The sequence below is a fragment of the Meles meles genome, chromosome 7 (genome assembly GCF_922984935.1).
Source record: "Meles meles chromosome 7, mMelMel3.1 paternal haplotype, whole genome shotgun sequence".
In the NCBI taxonomy this organism is placed as follows: Eukaryota; Metazoa; Chordata; class Mammalia; order Carnivora; family Mustelidae; genus Meles; species Meles meles.
Genome location: NC_060072.1, coordinates 87,441,509 through 87,462,024, shown reverse-complemented (window position 1 = coordinate 87,462,024; position 20,516 = coordinate 87,441,509). Strand labels below are relative to the sequence as shown.

At 42.3% G+C, this 20,516-nt stretch overlaps 1 protein-coding gene across 1 annotated transcript; it reads left to right on the top strand.

Annotated features, from left to right (window-relative positions):
- Nucleotides 1-213: 213 nt before the first annotated feature.
- On the top strand, nt 214-8,522 carry BCDIN3D (BCDIN3 domain containing RNA methyltransferase). Its single transcript, XM_046011671.1, has 2 exons — nt 214-1,001; nt 5,154-8,522. Exons 1-2 carry the CDS (start codon nt 612-614, stop codon nt 5,796-5,798), a joined length of 1,035 nt encoding a protein of 344 aa, XP_045867627.1. The 5' UTR covers nt 214-611; the 3' UTR covers nt 5,799-8,522.
- Nucleotides 8,523-20,516: the final 11,994 nt, after the last annotated feature.

Sequence of the window (20,516 nt, the reverse complement as noted above, 5' to 3'; positions counted from 1 at the left end):
CAAAGCGAAGGTCAAGCAAAGCTTTATTTCACGCCAAGCATCAAGAATCAGAACAAACGTTCGGAGCCGCACCTCTTACAAGAGAGGGCGACCCTTCTCCGTTTCACAGACTAGCTTTTAAGGGCAAAGGCCATGCGGTCAGGCCTGGACACGCACAGGTGACCAATGAAATTGTAACACACACAAGAAACTCCACAGTGATGCTAGGTGACCAATTGAATTACAATTTACCCTAGTAGACATTAGAACCAGCCTATTACACCTTGATTAGGATTTAGGGCCATCTTGCTCTTTTGACACTTCAAATGACCCATAGCTCCCAGCTACCTTTTCCTGGAACCATGAGATGAACGGGGTACAATTCCTGTATCACAGATTCCTTCCGTGACTCTGGGTAAGTAATATCTACCCTCTGGGTCTCAATGCACCTGTAAAGGAAGGTAGCTGGGCCAAAATTGATTTCCAACATCCCAACAAACTTCTTGTTCTGGGTAGCTCAAGTTGAAACTATGTCAGCTTGGGAAGTCACTTAACCTCTCTACCTTAGTTTCCTCACCTGTAAACTGGGATAATATTACTAACCACCTCCTAGACTGTGGTGATAATTCAACATGGCAACGCAAACCCGGGTGGTAGAGCTTCTCCAGACTACCTCAGATTCAGACCCACCCGCCTCCGCCATTCAACGCATGCGCGCTGACGTCCCTGCCCCTCGCAGCCGGTCCCCGACTTCCGGTTCCGCCGGGACCCGGAGGCCAGACCGACTAATGGCGGCGTCCACGAATAAGGCCACCGGGGGCGTAGAAGAGGCCGCGAAGGAAGAGGAACCGCAAATTCTGGAACCCGGGGCAGCCCCGTTTGGAAACTTCCCTCATTATTCCCGCTTCCATCCTCCAGAAGAACGGCTCCGCCTCCTGCCCCCGGAGCTGCTTCGCCGGCTCTTTCCTCAAAGTTCCGAAACGAGGCCGATCCTGGGGCTCGACGTGGGGTGTAACTCTGGGGTGAGTGACGGGGGCGGGGTCGGAGGTCGGGGAGCCCGGCGGTTGGCTTCCTCCGCTTTCGCTGGGGCTTTGTTTTGGGCGGGGCATTACACTCATCACGACTTTTCCAGAATGAGTTTAAAGGCGTCGCCTGGGCCAACCCCTTGCTGCAGCTACCGGACCTCCAGGGTCCCACCACCATCTCTCTTAGGAATCGTGGGGAGGAATAATTTTTAACTCTGTTCCAAATTCCTGCGTCCCCTCCCTCGGGTTCGCCCCCTCACGGCCAGACCTCATGTGGGAAGGCCACCGTATTTGGGCTTCTGGCACTTGCCTTCTGTCCACCGTGGCTGGCGACCTGGCTTCGGAGAGGGGGCTTCCGGAGACCCACCTTTGGGAGCACAGGGTTGGGATTGGTTTCCTGGGAGAGGTGAGCCGGGATAACAGAATCATGTTTGGAATTTAGATTCGGGTGCCATATAGTGTAGGATAGATGCTGGAGCCAAGTAGATAATTATTTAAAAAGCAGTGTGTTGACCCAGTACAGTAGAGAAGATGAGAGGGAGAATACAGCTTCCTGGCGAAGGAAGGCATTGCCACGTCTTCTTACCACAAAGTATTCTTAGGCGTAGAGTGATTATAGTGAAATCACATCCAGAATATCGAAATGTCTCTCTGACACCTACCTATCTGTAACTACTAGCATATCTTAGAGGAACAGACATTCTAACCCTATGATTAACCCTATGATTGCAAATCACAGGCATGTAATAAAAAGGAAGCCTCTATTCCTGACCCTAAATTCTTCTTTCCCCCTACACAGTGGCATCCGCTGTTTATAATTTCTTGGGTATGCATCCTATGTGTACATAAACATTTATGTATGTATAAATATCCCACCTCTTTTAGCTTTATACATAGTAACACACTATTTTTCACCTTGCTTTTCACTTAATAATTTGGAGGTCACCTATATCACTACATTTTTTCAGCAGCTTCAAAATTGTATGAATGTACCATAATTTATAGTGTGCTTTTTTCACATTTCTAAAACTCCCAGGCCCCACTCGACTGATTCAGGACCTGGGGTGATTGAGACCTTGACTCTGTATTTTTTTTTTTAAGATTTTATTTATTTATTTATTTATTTGACAGAGAGAGAGCGCACAAGCTGGGGGAGTGACAGGGAGAGGGAGAAGCAGGCTCCCCGATGGACAGGGAGCCTAATGTGGGGCTCCATCCCAGGACCCTGGGATCATGATCTGGGCCGAAGGCAGATGCTTAGCTGACTGAGCCACCCAGGCACCCTTGTATTTTCTTTTTTAAGCTTCTAGGGTGTTCTGAGATTGGAGAATTGATGGAGAGGGTGAAGAGATGTGGAGGAGGGACTGATGTGACAAAATGTCTAGTCAAATTGTCATACCCAAGATCAGATAGGAAGAGGGAGTCAGCAAAGAAATAAACATACAAATGGGGAGAAAATTAAGCAGCATAGTATAGGACCTTCCTACTCAAAATGTGGTCCTTGATCTGTAACATCAGTATGACTTGGACACTTATTAGAAATGCAGACTCTCAGGGTGCCGGGGTGACTCTGACAGTTAAGAGTCCGACTCTTTTTTTTTTTTTTTAAGATTTTATTTATCCATCCGACAGAGGGCGAGAGATCACAATAGGCAGAGAGGCAGGTAGAGGGGTGGGGGAAGCAGGCTCCCTGCCGAGCAGAGAACCCATGCAGGACTCAATCCCAGGACCCTGAGACCATGACCCGAGTCGAAGGCAGAGGCCCAACCCACTGAGCCACCCAGGCGCCCAAGAGGCCGACTCTTGATCTCAGCCCAGGTCTTGATCTCAGGGTTGTGAGTTCAAGCCCCACATTGGGCTGCATGCTAGGTATAGAGCCTACTTAAAAAACAAAAACAAAAAAAGACAAAAAACTAGAAATACAGGAGCGCCTGGGTGGCTCAGTGGGTTAAGCCTCTGCCTTCGGCTCAGGTCATGATCTTGGGGTCCTGGGATCGAGTCCCACATCAGGCTCTCTGCTCAGCTCGGAGCCTGCTTCCCCTCCCTCTCTCTCTTTCTCTCTCCGTGCCTCTCTGCCTACTTGTGATCTCTGTCTGTCAAATAAATAAAATCTTGGGGCACCTGGGTGGCTCAGTGGTTTAAGCTGCTGCCTTCGGCTCAGGTCATGATCTCAGGGTCCTGGGATCGAGTCCCACATCAGGCTCTCTGCTCAGCAGGGAGCCTGCTTCCCTCTCACTCTCTCTGTCTGCCTCTCTGCCTACTTATGATCTCTCTCTGTCAAATAAATAAATAAAATCTTTTAAAAAAAAAATAAATAAATAAATAAAATCTTAAAAAAAAACAACAACAATAAACTAGAAATACAGAACCTCAGTTCCCCAACTCACAGTCTGCTAAATCAGCACCTTTATTTTAATAAGATCCGTAGGTGATATGCATATCATTAATTATTAATACACATATATCAATATATGTGTATCAATAATTCCTATTCCTCTGGTATAGAGGAAAGAACCTAATGTAGCCTAAATCATTCCACATACTAACTATGGGACATTGGACAAGTCATTAACCTCTGAATCATAATTTTTAAAATATAGAATTTTTTGTGAACTATGCCACACATGCAGAAAAGTGCATAAAACATAAATTTACACTTTATGAATTACTATAACATAGACACCTTTATGACAGTTGTCCAAATCAAGAATAAAACATTGTCATAGGAATCCCTTATATCACTACCCCTGTTCATAAACCCCCTCTCCATCCAGAGGTAAAAACTAGCCTGACTTTTAATATTATTTACTTGCTTTTCTTTTTTTTTTTTTTTTTTAGATTTTATTTATTCATTTGACAGACAGAGATCACAAGTAGGCAGAGAGACAGGCAGAGAGAGAGAGAGGAGGAGGAAGCAGGCTCCCTGTTGAGCAGAGAGCCCGATGCAGGGCTCGATCCCAGGACCCTGGGATAATGACCTGAGCTGGAGGCAGAGGCTTTAACCCACTGAGCCATCCAGGTGCCCCACTTGCTTTTCTTTATAGCTCACTATTTTTGTATCCCTAAACAATGTAGTTTAATCTTGCCCATTTTTGAACTTCATATAAATGGAAGGTTGCCATGTATTTTGTTTTGTGTCTTGCTTTTTTACTGAGCATTGTATATTTGTGAGAGTCATCTGTGTTGATATACTGAGCTGAATTCCTTCATTTGTAACTGCTATTTAGTATTCCACCCTAATGAATATACCACATTTATTTATCCATTCTACTATTGTTGGACCTTAAGTGATTTTCTGCCACACTTTCTTCACCTGCACAAAGGGCATGAATATTTTCTTTACAGGATTGTTGCACAGAGCAAAATGAGGTGATACATAAAAATGCCTTGAAAAAGTGGATTAGAACAACACAAACTTGAATTGGTTATAATGGTTATAGAAGTCAACGTTAGAGAAGGGAGATGGTGACTTGTTTACGAGTCAGAAAGGTGCTGAGTTGGTGAAAATCACAAATCATTAGACTTGGCTAGAAGGAAGATCAGCAGGGACTTTTGGGAGTAATGGATGCAGAAGCAGAGGAAATCTCAGAACAGGGTGGTGAAGCATAAGCTAGGTAATAATACTGAGGCTGTAGAGTGAAGGCTAAATAAGGAGTCTTTGGAATCCAGACTTACCCAACCACAAGTCTCAAAAGCAGATTTTTATAATATGGTGCTTGCTGTATTCTTTACCTTCCTGATAAGGAACACTGGTTTGACCTTGGAACTCTTTCCTCCTCCCTGAGGTCTGAGATACCTAAAAAAAGAAAGGAGAAAAAAGTGAGTTTACCAGCATATTACTTTTAAGCTGGAAGAGACTGCTCTCGGCTCCTTTGCTGCACTCATTTGGGTATAACTTTCAACCATACAACCCAATGTACCATCAATGTCAGGAAAGTATAGAGAGGACACATTATAGCCTGAGACCCCTGGACGGTGCTGAGAATCTGCTCTGTGGAAAACTTTTTTGGCAACCTCCTTAGTCTAAGAGCTTCACATCCTATAAAGCCAAGAGTATATAATAGTCCAATGGGATGATAAGAGGTAGAGGTTTTTCTTCCATTCACTGGTTGAGAGCTGCAATGACAAAGCTCTTCTGGATTTCTCTAGGATCTGAGTGTGGCTCTATACAAACACTTCCTTTCCCTACGTGATGGGGAGACCTGCTCAGATGCCTCAAGAGAACTCCATCTACTCTGCTGCGACATAGATCCAGTCCTGGTGGAGCGAGCTGAAAAAGAATGCCCTTTTCCTGATGCCCTGACCTTTATCACCCTGGACTTTATGAATCAAAGGACCCGGAAAGTTCTCTTGAGCTCTTTCTTAAGCCAGTTTGGACGTTCAGTTTTTGACATTGGCTTCTGCATGTCAGTAACCATGTGGATTCATCTGAACCATGGGGACCATGGCCTGTGGGAGTTCCTGGCCCACCTTTCCTCCCTTTGCCGCTACCTCCTTGTGGAGCCACAGCCCTGGAAGTGTTACCGGGCAGCTGCACGGCGTCTCCGGAAGCTGGGTCTTCATAATTTTGACCACTTCCGTTCCCTTACCATCCGAGGTGATATGGCTAGTCAGATTGTGCAGATCTTAACCCAGGACCATGGCATGGAATTAGTTTGCTGCTTTGGCAATACCAGCTGGGACCGAAGCCTTCTGCTCTTCAGGGCAAAAGAAACCACAGAGACTCATCCAATTCCTGAGTTACTGACAGAGGAAGGGAAAGAAAGGAATAGATTAGGCTTCTGGAGACAGTGAGATGGGACAGTGGGAAGACCAGGAAAGAGGTATTGAAAGGGTGTTTTACCAAGAATTAAGTTAACTTAATTCATGATTGTAAGGCAGGCTCAAAACGTGGCAGAAGCTTTTGGCAAAATGTGTAGGACATGCAATTGAAAGAATTAGTATCTATTCCCTACTGTTCATCCTGGAAAGGAATATATCTGTGGAGCAATGAGCTGGGCTGTCCAGATTGAGATGGCCTAGAGAAAGTGATCCTGGTTCTAGGATATGGAAGGGGCTGCTTTTAATGGTTAGAGACGTAGACCAGGCTAGCCTTAGAATGCGTCAGGTCCATGGGCAACTTGAATCTGGCTTCTTCAGGCTGTTTCTGGACTTATTCACCCTGCCTTTAGGCAAAACCTCACAATATGATCTGGAAAGAAGAGTCACTGGCCTGGCTAAAGGAGAGGGTTGGTAAGAAAAACATCTCTTTCCAGAGCAGGTCAAGTCTCCAACATGCCCCGGCTCAGCACAGCAGGTAACAGATACTGGCCAAAATGAAATGACTAGCATTTATAAAATGTTTAAAAGGTTTAAATTATGAACCCAATATCCAGCTGGTCCAAAAGAAATTAATGAAGTGGGATTGTATAATTATGTATAATAAAAGTGACTTGAGTATGATTGAGAATGTCTCGTGATTCTGGCATTGGTAGGAAACTTCTGCTTTTAACCACTCCCATCCAGGGAAGGTTTCAGCTAAGAAAAAGAACCTCACCCAAGCTCAGAATGGAAAACACGCCAGAGAGTAAGTTAATTCAGGACTTTTTTTGTTAGTATCCTCTGCCAAAGCATACCAGTACGGGGGTGGGAATATGTGCAGGGAAGAGGCATAAAATACAGTCTACAGTTGGATGACTTTAGCATAAATGCTATGAGATAGGTGTCACTGATGTCTGTCAAGTTTTTGACACCTGTGAGTTGAGTCCAAGGGAAAGTGGAAGATGGATAAAGATTTGTTTGGTGAAGAGAAGATGAGAAAACAAAATATAGCTAAGAAGGGAGACTAGATTGATGAGCTTCAAAATCCTTAAGGTCCTAGTATTTTCTGAAGTTATAGAAGGAGGAGTAGGGAATAAGAGAGTCTGAACCACCAGCTCGACATTGGATCTCTTGATGGAGAAGTTAGAAAAGTTCCTGCTAGAGAATTTGAGCTTTATACATGACAGAGCAAAAACTAGTGCAGTCCCTAAACAGTAGAACGGAACCAAAACCTTCATTTAGGAAAACCAGTTTTTCTATTTTGTGCAGGATAATTATGTGGTTGGTGCCATTTCCAATCTCAGACTCCAGTACTACTTTTCAATCTTTTTATATTCTAGTTCCTGATCACTTTCATCCTAGTGACTCTTCTAGACTTTTACCCTTCTGCAGGTTCTTGACTATATCCCAGCTCCATTCATCTAAGCAGATGACCTAGCCACCAACCAGCACCATTCTTGTTTGCTGGGTCATCCATCTTAAACCCCTTCATCTTCCCTCCTTTTCACTTCTGACCTTTACCCAGTGAGCTTTTACCCAGATAATCTCTGCCCAAATTCCTGATCCCAACCTCTACTGCCTCTCCCAAACTGTTTTTTTGAGGATCCCCTTGGTGTCTCCTTGGCCTCATTGACTCCCTCCTGTCCACCTGCCAGCATGCTCAGTTCTCTCTCATCTTCAAAACCAACTTTTCCTCTTTCCAGCCTCCCTTCAAGTTTATTCAGTCTCTCTCCCTCCATCTCTTTACCACCAAACATGAGCAAAGTTCTTGAAAGAATAGACCCCAGAGCCGCTGCTCTCTGATTTCCCATTCATCAGTGATCCCCTTTATGCCAAATCCTGAGGCCTTGTTCAGTCTTCCCTGGGTCAAGGCACTATTCACTACTGACTTCTTTGAACTGCTCTTCCTTGGTTTCTTCAGCATGCCCTTAACCATTTTTCTCTTCCTATTTCTTAGTTTTTCTCTACTCTTGAAGGAGTTCCAATTTTAATTGAACTTAAGTTACCTGGAGAGTCCTGGATTCATCTCCAGAAACAGTGATTCGGGTTAGGAATGGGGTCTGGGAATCGGTTTGGCTTGATTAGATTTGGTTTTTTTGCATTTTTAAAAAATTATGGTAAAATGCATATAACATAAAATTTACCATTTTAACTGCTTTTAAGTGTGTAATTCCATAGCATTAAATGCACTCACAATGAGGAGTCAGCTCTTTGTTAAAAAACCCCAGGTGACTCAGTGCCAAACCAAAATAGACCACACTTTGATTTCTTAGGGTTCCTTAGGGTCCATCCAGCCCACTTCTACTCGGATGAGTTCCTCCACTCCCCTGCCTTTAGCAGCCACCTATGTGCTAATCACTCCCAAATATACTGGTGGCCCTACCTCCACAGTGTAGGTTAATATTTTTCCTGTTTTGTAATCATATCACCCTAGACAGCTGTTAGTTGCCTCAGAGTCAACATATCCCAAACTCATTACCCTCATTCCAAACCTAACCCTATCTATTGCCATCCACCCATTGCTCAAGCTGCAAACTTCAGTTGTCTCCTCACTATACCCCCCACTGACAAAGTCACAAAGTCCAGTAAATTCTACCAATAACATGTAAATCCCATTTATTCCATCCCAGGTGGCTGGTGCCTACCAGGCATTTCTGTGTTAAATCATCTACCCTCTAACCCCTACTGCCAGTTTTCCCTTCCTCAGATATCTAGTTATGCCAGTATTCTTTTTAAAGATTTTATTTATTTGATAGACAGATCACAAGTAGGCAGAGAGGCAGGCAGAGAGAGAGGGGGAAGCAGGCTCCCTGCTGAGCAGAGAACACGATGTGGGGCTCGATCCCAGGACCCTGGGATCATGACCTGAGCTGAAGGCAGAGGCTTAACCCACTGAGCCACCCAAGTGCCCCTAGTTATGCCAGTATTATGCTTTAAAACCTTCAGTGGTTTCCAAGTGCCTAGAGTCCTGTCCTTTATCCAGTGCCTAGACCACTGTTGTTCAATAGTAGCCACTTGCTATTTAAAATTTAAATGAAGGGGCGCCTGGGTGGCTCAGTGGATTAAGCCGCTGCCTTCGGCTCAGGTCATGATCTCGGGTCCTGGGATCGAGCCCCGCATCGGGTTCTCTGCTCCTCTGCTCCGCGGGGAGCCTGCTTCCTCCTCTCTCTCTGCCTGCCTCTCTGCCTACTTGTGATCTCTCTCTCTGTCAAATAAATAAACAAAATCTTCAAAAAAAAAAAAAAAAAAAATTTAAATGAAGTAAAATGAAATAAAATTTAAAGTTTAGCTCTTCAGTCATACTAGCCACATTGCAGGCGTTCAATAGGTGATGTGACTAGTGGCTACCTTGTTAGTACAGATTTAGACCATTTCCATCACTGCAGAAAGGTATATTGAGCAGCACTGGTCTTAATGATTTTCCTCCTCACACCAGTCACACTGAACTCTCCTACCACCCTGTCAGACTTGCCATGCCCTTTCATACCTATGAGACGTAGCATAAACTCCCTCTGTTTCCCTTCTTTCTCCCCCAGCTCTGCCACCTTGCAACCTGGTTGAACTGTTTGTACTAAAAGATGGCTCAGATGTTAGATTTTGTCGGAAATCTTCCCCCCAACTCCTGTATACTTTGCATTTGTTACTACATTCTAGTGCGGACTTTGTGTGGAAGCCTCTATTATAGTATTTATCTCATTATATTATAATCATTGATATGGCGCTGCCCGCCCCCCAACATAAGACTGATCTCCTCAAGCCTGACTTATCTTTATATGTTGAGGTGTAACACATTGGCTGACACATGGCAGGTAGCTGAGAAGTACTTGTTGAATTAATATATGAATGAACAAAAGAGAAATGGATCTGAATTCTAGTACTGAGAAGAAAAGGGAGATCTGTGATTTGGCAGAAAACTGCCCAGGAAACTGAAATGGGGAGAAATTAGAAAATTGGGAGAGAAAGAGATAAGCTTAGCCTTTGGCATGGAAGTTTGAGGTATGTTTTCTCAAACATATTTTTGCAATAAAATGTCCATTTTGGGGTCCCTGGTGGCTCAGTCGGTTAATCATCTGACTGGCTCAGGTCATGATCCCAGGGTCCTGGGATTGAGCCCCCATGTTGGGCTCTCTGTGCAGTGGGGAGTTGGCTTCTCCCTCTCTCTCTGCCCTCCCCCAGCTCCCGCGCATGTTGTCTCTCACCTAAATCTTTAAAAAATAAAAATAAATAAATGTCCATTCCAAGGCCTGGTTTGGGCATCTAGACAGTAAGACTAGATAGAAAAATTTGGAAGTCAGTCATATACAGTGATTGAGGTTTAAAGAGTAGTAAATTCCAAAAATACATGGATATGATGAGAGGACCAGATCTTAGGTCTGAGGGCTGCCAATAGTTACTGAGTTTGGGGGTGGCGGGGAGGGAAGGAAGAACCAAAAGAAGTCTGGTTAGAAACAGGAGAAAAGAAAAAAAGAGATAATAATATATCACCATGTGCCAGACAGCATCACAAAGCCAAAGCAGAGCTGGGCTTTGAACCTAGGCAGTGCAGTGGCAGAGTCTGGGCCTTGGCTACCATGCCTCGAGATGTCACAGAAATCCAAGACTGGGACGAGACTCCAGAAAGCCGGTGTAAAAGAGCATGAGCTTTGGAGTTACTGTGCTTCCTCAAGTTAAGTAAGAATAGGAGACCCAGCCAGGCAGCTCTCAGCTATTCCAGGTAGTCTTTGAAATGCCTTCAGAGAAGTCAGGGCTAATTCTAGGTTGAGCAGTACTCTAGGTTCAGTACCTGAGTAGCACCCCTGCTGCTGCCTACCTTTTTAACAGACTTGGCCCGCCTGAGCGTTTCGGAAAAGCAGTCAGCGGCTACACAGAGCACACACAGACACTGTTCTGATTAGTTCTAATTACATTCTCACTGTACCTTTGACTCGCCAGCTACCCTGATCTTCCCCCGAATTACTGAAATTCCCAGTCGGCCCCTAACTTTGATCCCTGAGTGGGACCTCCAAAAAGTGGGTTTCAGGGACGCCTTGGTGGCTCAGTGGGTTAAGCCTCTGCCTTCAGCTCAGGTCGTGATCTCAGGGTCCTGGGATCCAGTCCCACGCCGGGCTCTCTGCTCGGCAGGGAGCCTCTTTCCTCCTTTCTCTCTCTCTGCTTGCCTCTCTGCCTACTTGTGATCTCTCTCTGTCAAATAAATAAAATAAAATCTTAAAAAAAAAAAGTGGGGTTCAGTCTGTCTCATGCTTAGGAGGTGAGGATTCCAACGCCAACTTCAGGATATATCAGTCAGATCCTTCTCAGCCCCACGAGATCAAGTTTGACCCAGGAACAGTGCAGTGGAAAGAAAAATCTGGTTTGGAATCAAGATCTGTCTGTAACTCATTCCATAACCACCCTGTTCAAATCACTTAACCTCTCAGAACCTCAGTTTACTCATTGGTACAACCAAAATCACAAGACCTTCCTTTTCCTGGGCCCAAATGAACTGTGTATACAGGTATTTTGCAGAATATAAAGTGTTAAACCGAAACAAGGTGCTGTGACACTTTATAAGCATGCCACAGACTACGACTATGTTTGTTGGACTAAAAGCTTATGAGAAAAATATCTCATCTCTGTAGAATGCATCTTACTGTCTCTAATAATTTGTTTTTTAGGACAAGGAAGTAATGAGTTCAGCTTTAGCACTACAGAGTATTCTAAAGGAAGCAATGCTGGGAGGGAATGATCGTTGCTGATGGAAATGAGGCCAATTTATGATGGTCTCGGAGTGATCACAGTGGTTACAGATGTGAATTTACCTACTTCTCTGTAAATTTTAAGGATACTTTGGAAACCTTGTGACTCTGCAGCTAGTGCTCTCTCCCTTCACCAGGGCAGTTCAAGAAATGTATATAAGGCCATGGCAGGTTGAATAATGGCCCACTAAGATGGTCACATCCCAATCCCTGGAACTTGTGAATGCTACCTTAGATAGCAAAAGGGACTGTGTAGATGTGTACAGATGTGTTGATATGTAGATTAAGGATTACAGATTTTCCAATTGAAAGATTAATCTGGATTATCCGGATGGGTCCTAAATGTAATCACATGTGTCCTTATAAGAGGGAGGCAAAGGGAGATTTGACCACAGCAGGAAAGAGAATGATAGAAGCAGGAGGTTGGAGTGATATGAGGAAGGGTTGTGGGCCAAGAAATGCAGGTAGAAAAGGCAAGAAAATGGATTCTCCATTTCCTTGGTAAGGAATGCAGTCCTGCCAACACCTTAATTTTAGACTTTTGACCTCCAGTACTGTAAGAAAATAAATTTGTGTTGTTTTAAACCAGTAAGTTTGTAATGATTTATTAACAACAGAAACAGGAAACTAATACAGGGGCTCTGACGATAGTGAGACTAGACTACAAGCCAAGTGGCACCTGTCCCGAATAACTTCTTAATGGCAGAAAATGGCCCCAGTGACCAAATCAATAGGCCGGGGCTCCATCCACATGGTTAACTGAGAACTCCTCAATCACTAAACCCTTTGGGAGATGCTTCAGCTTCTGAACCTGACCTCTTTTATTGGCTGAGCAGTTACCTGACGTATTGAAAGGAACCATTGTATTTCAAGTCTCTAGCGGTTACTTTAAAAAATGTATAGTGTTCATAGTCCATGAAGGTACAGATTGTAGACTGGCCCATGAGAGCCTTTGGAGACAGCGAGACTGTCTTTGGCTCCAAGAGATCATCTTATTTATGCTCAAACCAGCATAATTTAGAAGCCAACACTAAGCATGATGAGCCTTCTTGAGGGATAAGTATCAACAATGGTCCTGGATATTCTTTAACTTAAGAAAATACATATATTTATGTATGTATACATATATATGTGTGTGTGTATACACACACATCTCTAACGTATATATATATATCCAGTATTTCTAAAAATGATCATTCCAACATGCAGTCAGTATACAAATTATTAATGAGATATGTTACATTATTTTTTTATTCCATCCTATATGCAGCCAATGCATACAGTTTTGTGGCAAATCAAGAAGTACTTTATTGAATTCCTTCCATTTACCCAGTGTGCTTTTAGCTGTTTGGGGGGTAGGAAAAAGTAGATGAAAGAACCCTGGACTTCCAAAGGTTAGATTTGATTCATTCAGCAAATATGTTAAAGTTGAGAAAAGAAGAGTCTCAAACAAGGCAGCACATGATCGTGTGAGCTTCAGCAAAGGAAAAATCTTTGTGGGCTACAGTGGGCATGGAAGTCTTTCTAGATGATAAAGGATTTGAGCTGTTCCTGAAAGGAATATAGCTTTTGCAGTGATGGACAAGAGGGAAAGGTGCATGCCCTGTAAGCCTGGAGAAAGGAACCTTTCAGCAAAGGTACAAAGGAATGGGTACTGTGTATGTTGAGAACAGATAGGACCAGCTGGTCTATAATAGAGATGTCATTCTGAACAGTAGTGAGAAATGACAGTGGTCTTCGCCATTTAAGTCGATTTTGGATGAAATATTTAAAGCAAAAATAAAACCCATAAACATACTAGAAAAAAAGTTTTTTAAAAAAGGTACTTTCTGAACATAAAAACTATCAGGGAAAAGACCAATAAATATGGCAAAGGAAAAAAAAATCCAATGGAGTCAGAAGACGCAATACCAGGTAGGAATACCATTTGCGATACATGTGACAAAGGGTAAATTTCATTAAAACAACGCTTACACATCTGTTAGAAAAGACATTCACAAAAAACAATAATGGCAGATGAACACCTGAAAACTTGTTTAATGTTACCAATTATATGCAAATAAAAACAATGCAAGAATATTTCAGCACTTACAACAATATTCACAAATTTTTTAAACAGTGATGGTGAGAATGTGGGGAGGTGGGTATTCTTACACCCTGTTAGTGGGAACGGTAAATTAGCATGACCGTGTGGAAGGCAGCTTGTCAATATTTATCAAAACGTACACTGCACATACCCAGGAATTCCACTGCTAGGATATTCTGTGGATATGCTCACAGAAATCATGCATGGATGCATGTACAATGTTATCCATTACAGTTGTCTGATGAAAGTGAGAAGCTGGCAACAATCTAAATGCCCATCAGTAGGAAACAAATAATACGGTACAGCCATAAATGGATTACTATGCAGTTGTTAAAAAGAACAAGATATTAAAACAAACAAACAAAAAAAGAACAAGATAGATCTATGTTAAAAACAGAAAGGTCTCCAAGGTATTTTAAGTGCAAGATGTAAGGTGCAGAACAGTATGAATGGTAAGATTCCACTTTTGTACCTTTTAAAAAGAATATATACATAGGAGGTAATAAAACATCTAAAAGTGAAAGATCAAAGAATAGCAGTTATGAGCATATTTAGTCGTATTGAAGAATCAACTGGAAAATTAAAATGGCTCATTACTGGAGGTGGGAAATGCAGCACATAATTGCTCTTGCGTTATTTGATTTGTTAACCATATACACATGATGCTTTTTAAAAATAATGAATTTTAAATGTTTTTAAATTAAGCAGTATCCTTGAAAAGTAGCTTTCTAAAAGAATTCTCATCCCCTGTTGCCCCGCGCACCTGCCTAACTCGTCCCTTACAGCATAGTCAAAATTCTTGAAAAAGTTTTAAATACTCCCTACTTTGTATATCTTTCTCAACCCTTCAAAATTTGGTTTTGCCAAAGTCACTAATGATGTGGTTAAAGTCAGCAGGTATGTCTCAGTCCTGATCCAACCTGACCTTAGTAATATCGGGAACTTTTTTTTTTTCTTTTTTTGGAAACCCCTTGGGCTCTGGTGACAGCACTCAGCCAGTTGTCTTCCTCGTTCTCTAGAGGCCCCTCTCTAATGTTGCTGTTCCTTAGGGTTCTGCTCCAGTCTCTCTTTCCTCACATGATCTCCACTCCATGGCTCCAGTTACCACCTATGTTCTGATGTTCTCATGCCTTACAAATCTTTTATCTCTAGTCCAGATCTCTCTCCTGAGCTTCAGAATGTCTTATCCAACAGCTTTATACATTAATACTTTCCAGCCTTTTCCCTATAGTGGCACACAGAAAGAATGATAGTATTTTCATGGCAACACACTTTACCAAGACCGCTGTCTTTTCCGAGGAAGTTCGTGCTGCCGTGAGGGCTAAGAAAACATGTAGCACATCTGTAACCTCTTCCTGAGGCACAGCAGTTGGGAAGCTCTTACCTCTTGGACAGACATTTCCACTGGGACATCCCCCAGGCATTTCAGTGTTAACATATTTGGAAGTGAGCATATCATCTCCCAAAACTGCTCTTCCTCCAGTGTTTCCCATTTTAGTGAGTGGCCCTCCCATCTGCAAGTCACCCAGTCTAGAAGTCTTGGCTTAGCTCTCTGCTTCCCTTCCCTTCCAAGCCCAAGACCTGCAGACTGTGCTACTCTTTATTTCTTGAGGTGATCTCTCCATCACCACTATCACTTTCCTAGTCCAGAGTACACCATTTCTCATTTCCCCCTCAATTACTATAAAAACTTTGTCTGTTCTCCAACTTCAATCTTGCTTTCTCTCTAAACCGTTCTCCACATTGCAACCACAGTAATCTTTCTAAAATGCAATTCTGATTCTGTCAACCCCCAGCTTAAAAGCATTCAAAGGACTGATGGGAGCAGTGATCTACTGGTCACTCATCAGCACCACATGCACCATTAGGCTATGCTACCAAACTGTTTTACTACTAGCAGCTTCTAGCAACAAGAGGCCTAAGAGATCCAGCCTGTTTTATAATAGACAACTCAAGTAAAAAACAATATGTGATGGGGTGCCTGGGTGGCTCAGTCAGTTGAGCATCCAGCTCTTGGTTTCAGCTCAGATCATGATCTCAGGGTCAGGAAGTCGAGCCCCACATGGGATTCCGAGTTCAGCAGGTAGTCTGCTTCAGATTCTGTCCCTCCCCCTCCCTCTGCCCCCACACACCCCCCCCCCCCCGGCTCTCTCTCCCTCTCTAAAATAAATAAATCTTTTTGGAAAACCAACCATGGGACTTCTGTATAATTTTTAAAAATTAAATTGAATAATACCACTGAGGAATTAAGGTGTCTTAAGCCCCATCAAAGACAGAAAGTGATCATGGGGTAATAGTAGTTATACCTCATTAACCTCCTGTCAGTGAAAATGAAGGTTTATACAGTATGGCGAATCTCCCAAAATCTGAACGCCTAAACTTCCAAAATGTACAAGAACCTTGGAATAAGGAGGGCAGATACTTGCTCTGACAAGTGCAGATGTTCTGGCTGTGGGTTTTTTGTTTTTTTAAGGGTAAACATCTAAATGAAAAGTTAAAAAATCCAGATGGTCTGTTTATTTCCCAAAATTTAGTTATTTGGAAAGATCCCAAAATAGTTAGAAATGCTTGGCATACTATTAAGGTTTTTCTACACTGTGCTTTTGGAATGCGGTAGATACATGGAGTCTTACAGGCTTTTTAAGCCCTGTGAGGAAAAGTTCATGTCTAAATTTTGGTGTAAACCCAGGAATAGCCCTCTGATCTCTATTCAATAAATATTGGATGATTGAATAAGAATTAATTAATGCTGCAAGTTTCCAAAAATGCCACTATCATCAAACTCCCTAAAGGCTCCACCAAAACACTATTAGAATATGATGGCTCAGTCAATTATGCGTCTGCCTTCAGTTCAGGTCATGATCCCAGGCTCCTGGGATGGAGCCCTTGCATTGGACTCCTTGCTTAGCAGGGAGATTGCTTCTCCCTGTCATTCTTCCTGCTTATGCTTTCTCTCTGTCAAATAAATAAAATCTTTAAACAAAAACAAGCAAACAAAAAACTATTAGAATAAATAAATAAATTAGGGGCACCTCGATGGCTCAGTCAGTTAAGCGTCTGATTTTGGCTCTGGTAGTGGAGCCGGAGTCTTGGGATCAAGCCCCGTGTCTCGCTCTGCACCCAGTGGGGAGTCTGTTTGTCCTTCTGTCTCTGCCCCTCCTCTACTCATGCTCTCTGTCTCTCTCTCAAATAAATAAAATCTTTTTTAAAAAGATAAGTGACTGGGGGCGCCTGGGTGGCTCAGTGAATTAAGCCGCTGCCTTCGGCTCAGGTCATGATCTCATGGTCCTGGGATCGAGCCCCACATCGGGCTCTCTGCTCCGTGGGGAGCCTGCTTCCTCCTCTCTCTCTGCCTGCCTCTCTGCCTACTTGTGATCTCTCTCTGTCAAATAAATAAATAAAATCTTTAAAAAAAAAAAAAAAGATAAGTGACTGGGCGCCTGGGTGGCACAGTGGGTTAAAGCCTCTGCCTTTAGCTCAGGTCACCATCCCAGGGTCCTGGGATCGAGTCCCCCATCGGGCTCTCTGCTCAGTGGGGAGCCTGCTCCCGCCCCCCCCCCCCCGCCTGCCTCTCTGCCTAGTGGTGATCTCTGTCTGTCAAATAAATAAATAAATAAATTTTAAAAAGATAAGTGACTAATTCCATGAAGTTTCAGGACACACACTTAATATACAGAAAGCTGTTGTGTTTTTATAACGCTAATAACGAACTATCAGAAAGAAATTAAGAAAACAACCCCATTCACAATTACATCAAAAGAATAAAATACCTAGAAATAAATTTAACTGAGGAAGTAATAAGACTTGTACTCCAAAAACTATAACACATTTATGAAATTGAAGAAGACACAAATAAATGGAAGGATACACCCTGCTCATGAATTGGAAGAATTAATATTATTAAAATGTTCATATTAGCCAAAGCAATCTACAGATTCAATGCAATCCAATGACATTTTTCACAGAAATAGAACAAATAATCCTAAAATTTGTATGGAACCACAAAAACCCCCAAATAGCCAAAGCAATCTTGAGAAAGAACAAAGGTGGAAACATCACAGTCCCTGCTCCCTGATTTCAAACTATACTACAAAGCTGAATGGTACTGTCACAAAACAGATACAAAGGCCAGTGGAACAGAACTGAAAACTGAGAAATCAATCCACACATAATATGATTATTAAACTACAACAGAGGAGGCAAGAATATACAATAGGGAAAAGATCATCTCTTCAATAAACGGTGTTGGGAAATTGTACAATTATATGCAAAAGAATGAAACTGAACCCCTATCTTAACATCGTACAAAAAAATCAACTCAAAATGGATTAAAGACTTGAATGTAAGGCCTGAAGCCATAAAAGTCCTCGAAGAAAACATGAGCAATTCGTTCCCTGACATCAGTCTTACCAATATTTTGGGGGATCTGACTCCGCAGGCAAGGGCAACAAAAGCAAAAATATAAACAAATGGGACTATATCAAACTAAAAACCTTTTTGCACAGCAGAGCAAGTTCTCAAGAAAACAAAAACGCAACTTATTGAATGGAAGAAAATATTTGCAAGTCATATATGTGATAAGGGGCTAATTTCTAAAATATATAAAGAATAGCAGGGGCACCTGGGTGGCTCGGTTGGTTGAGCATCTGCCTTCTACTCAGCTTGTGGTCTCAGGGTCCTGGGATTGAGTCCCGCATGGGGCTCCCTGGTCAGCGGGATATCTGTTTCTTTCTCTCTCTCTTTCTGCAGCTCCCTTTGCTGCTCCCCCTACTTGTGCTCTCTCTCTCTCAAATAAAATATTTTTTAAAAAATAGGGAAAAAAATCTGAATATTGGTGGGGGGCAGGGCAAAAAAAGTAAAAAATAAAATGGGCAGATGGTCTGAGTGGACGTTTTTCCAAAGACATAGTAATGGCCAAGAAGCACATGAAAGATGCTCAGTATCACCTAACCATCACAGAAATACACATCAAAGCCGTAATAAGATATCACTTCACAGAATGGCTAGTTTCAAAAAAAACTAGAAATAACAAGTGTTGGGGCACCTGGGTGGCTCAGTGGGTTAAGCATCTGACTTTGGCTCAGGTCATGATCTCAGGGTCCTGCGATCCAGCCCCGCATAGGGCTCTCTGCTCAGTGGGAAGTCTGCTTGTCCCTCTGCCTCTGCCCTTTCCCCTGATTGTGCTTTTTCTCTCTCAGATAAATAAATAAAATCTTAAAAAAAAAAAAAAAAACAAATAACAAGTGATGACAAGGATGTGGAGAAAAGCAATCACTTGTGCCCTGTTGGTGAGAATGTAAATTGGCGCAGCCACCATGGAGAACGGTATGGAAGTTACTTAAAAAGTTTAAAAGAACTACCCTATAATCCAGCAATTCCACTCTGGGTTTTTATTCCAAGAAAACCAAACACCCCCATGTTCACTGTAGCATTATTTACAAGCCAAGATATGGAACAACCTAAGTATCCATCAATAAATGAATGGATAAATAAGATGTGGAGGGTGTGTGTGTGTGTATACATATATATAATACATATATACATACAATGGACTATTACTCAGCCATAAAACAGAATGAAATCTTGCCGCTTGCAGCAATAAGGATGGACCTTGAGGGTATTATGCTAAGTCCAATAAGTCAAAAAAAGACAAATACCCTATGATTTAACTTACATATGGAATCTGAAAAGCAAAACAAACAAAATGGGACATATAGATACAGAGAACAGACTGGTGGTTGCCAGAAAAGAGGAGGGTAAGAGGGTGGGCAACATGCATGAAGGGAATCAAGAGGTTTAAACTCCCAATTATAAAATAAATAAGTAATGGGGATATATTTTATAACATGAGGATTATGGTCAACATTGTATGAACTTTGGTGACACATGATAACTAGACTGGTGATCATTTTGCAGTATATATAAATGAGTCACTATGTTGTATACCTAAAACTAATATGATAATATATTTCAGTAATAATACTTCAATTTAAAAAAAAGATAAGGTGAACTTTCTCAGAAATGAAACATGCTCGTGAAGAGATTTGCACAAGAACAGCTCTATTCTAATAACCCCAAAACTGGGAAACACCCAAATATACATCAACTGGAGAATGGATAAACAAATTGTGATATATTCATACAATGAAATATTACTCAGTGATAGAATAGATTCACATTAGTGAAAAACATTACTAAGCTAAAGAATATAGACACCAAAAAAGTGCATACTATTTGATTACACTTATGTGAAATCCAAGAACAGACAAAACTATGGTGACAGAATTCAGGACGTTGCAGGGGGTGGGTGGTGGTAGGTGCAGGGTAGTTAACAATACATATAAAGGAGCAGAGGGAATTTTCTCGAGTAACAACTCACTATCTTATTTTCAGTGTTACATAGGTGTATATTATTTTTGAAATTCACCAATTAGGGGCGCCTGGGTGGCTCAGGGGGTTAAAGCCTCTGCCTTCGGCTCAGGTCGTGATCCCGGGGTGCTGGGATCAAGCCCCGCCTCGGGCTCTCTGCTCCGCGGAGAGCCTGCTTCCCTTCCTCTCTCTGCCTGCCTCTGCCTAGTTGTGACCGCTGTCTGTCAAATAAAATAAATAAAATCTTTTTTTAAAAAATTCACCAATTAAAACACCTGAGATCTGTGCATTTTATTGTATGTTAAGGATAAATCAATCAATAAAATTTGTTTTAAACCAAAGGTGAGAGAGCTGGTGGGAATAACGATCATGACCTCTTTTAAGCTCCAGTAATAACTGACCTCAGGCACTCACTTCTTTGCTCAAGAACACAAAATAACTTATCACTTATCCTGTCAAATCCATACCCTCATTCTGGGTATGGTATCCAGATCTCATTCTGATCTTCTCCATATAAAATCT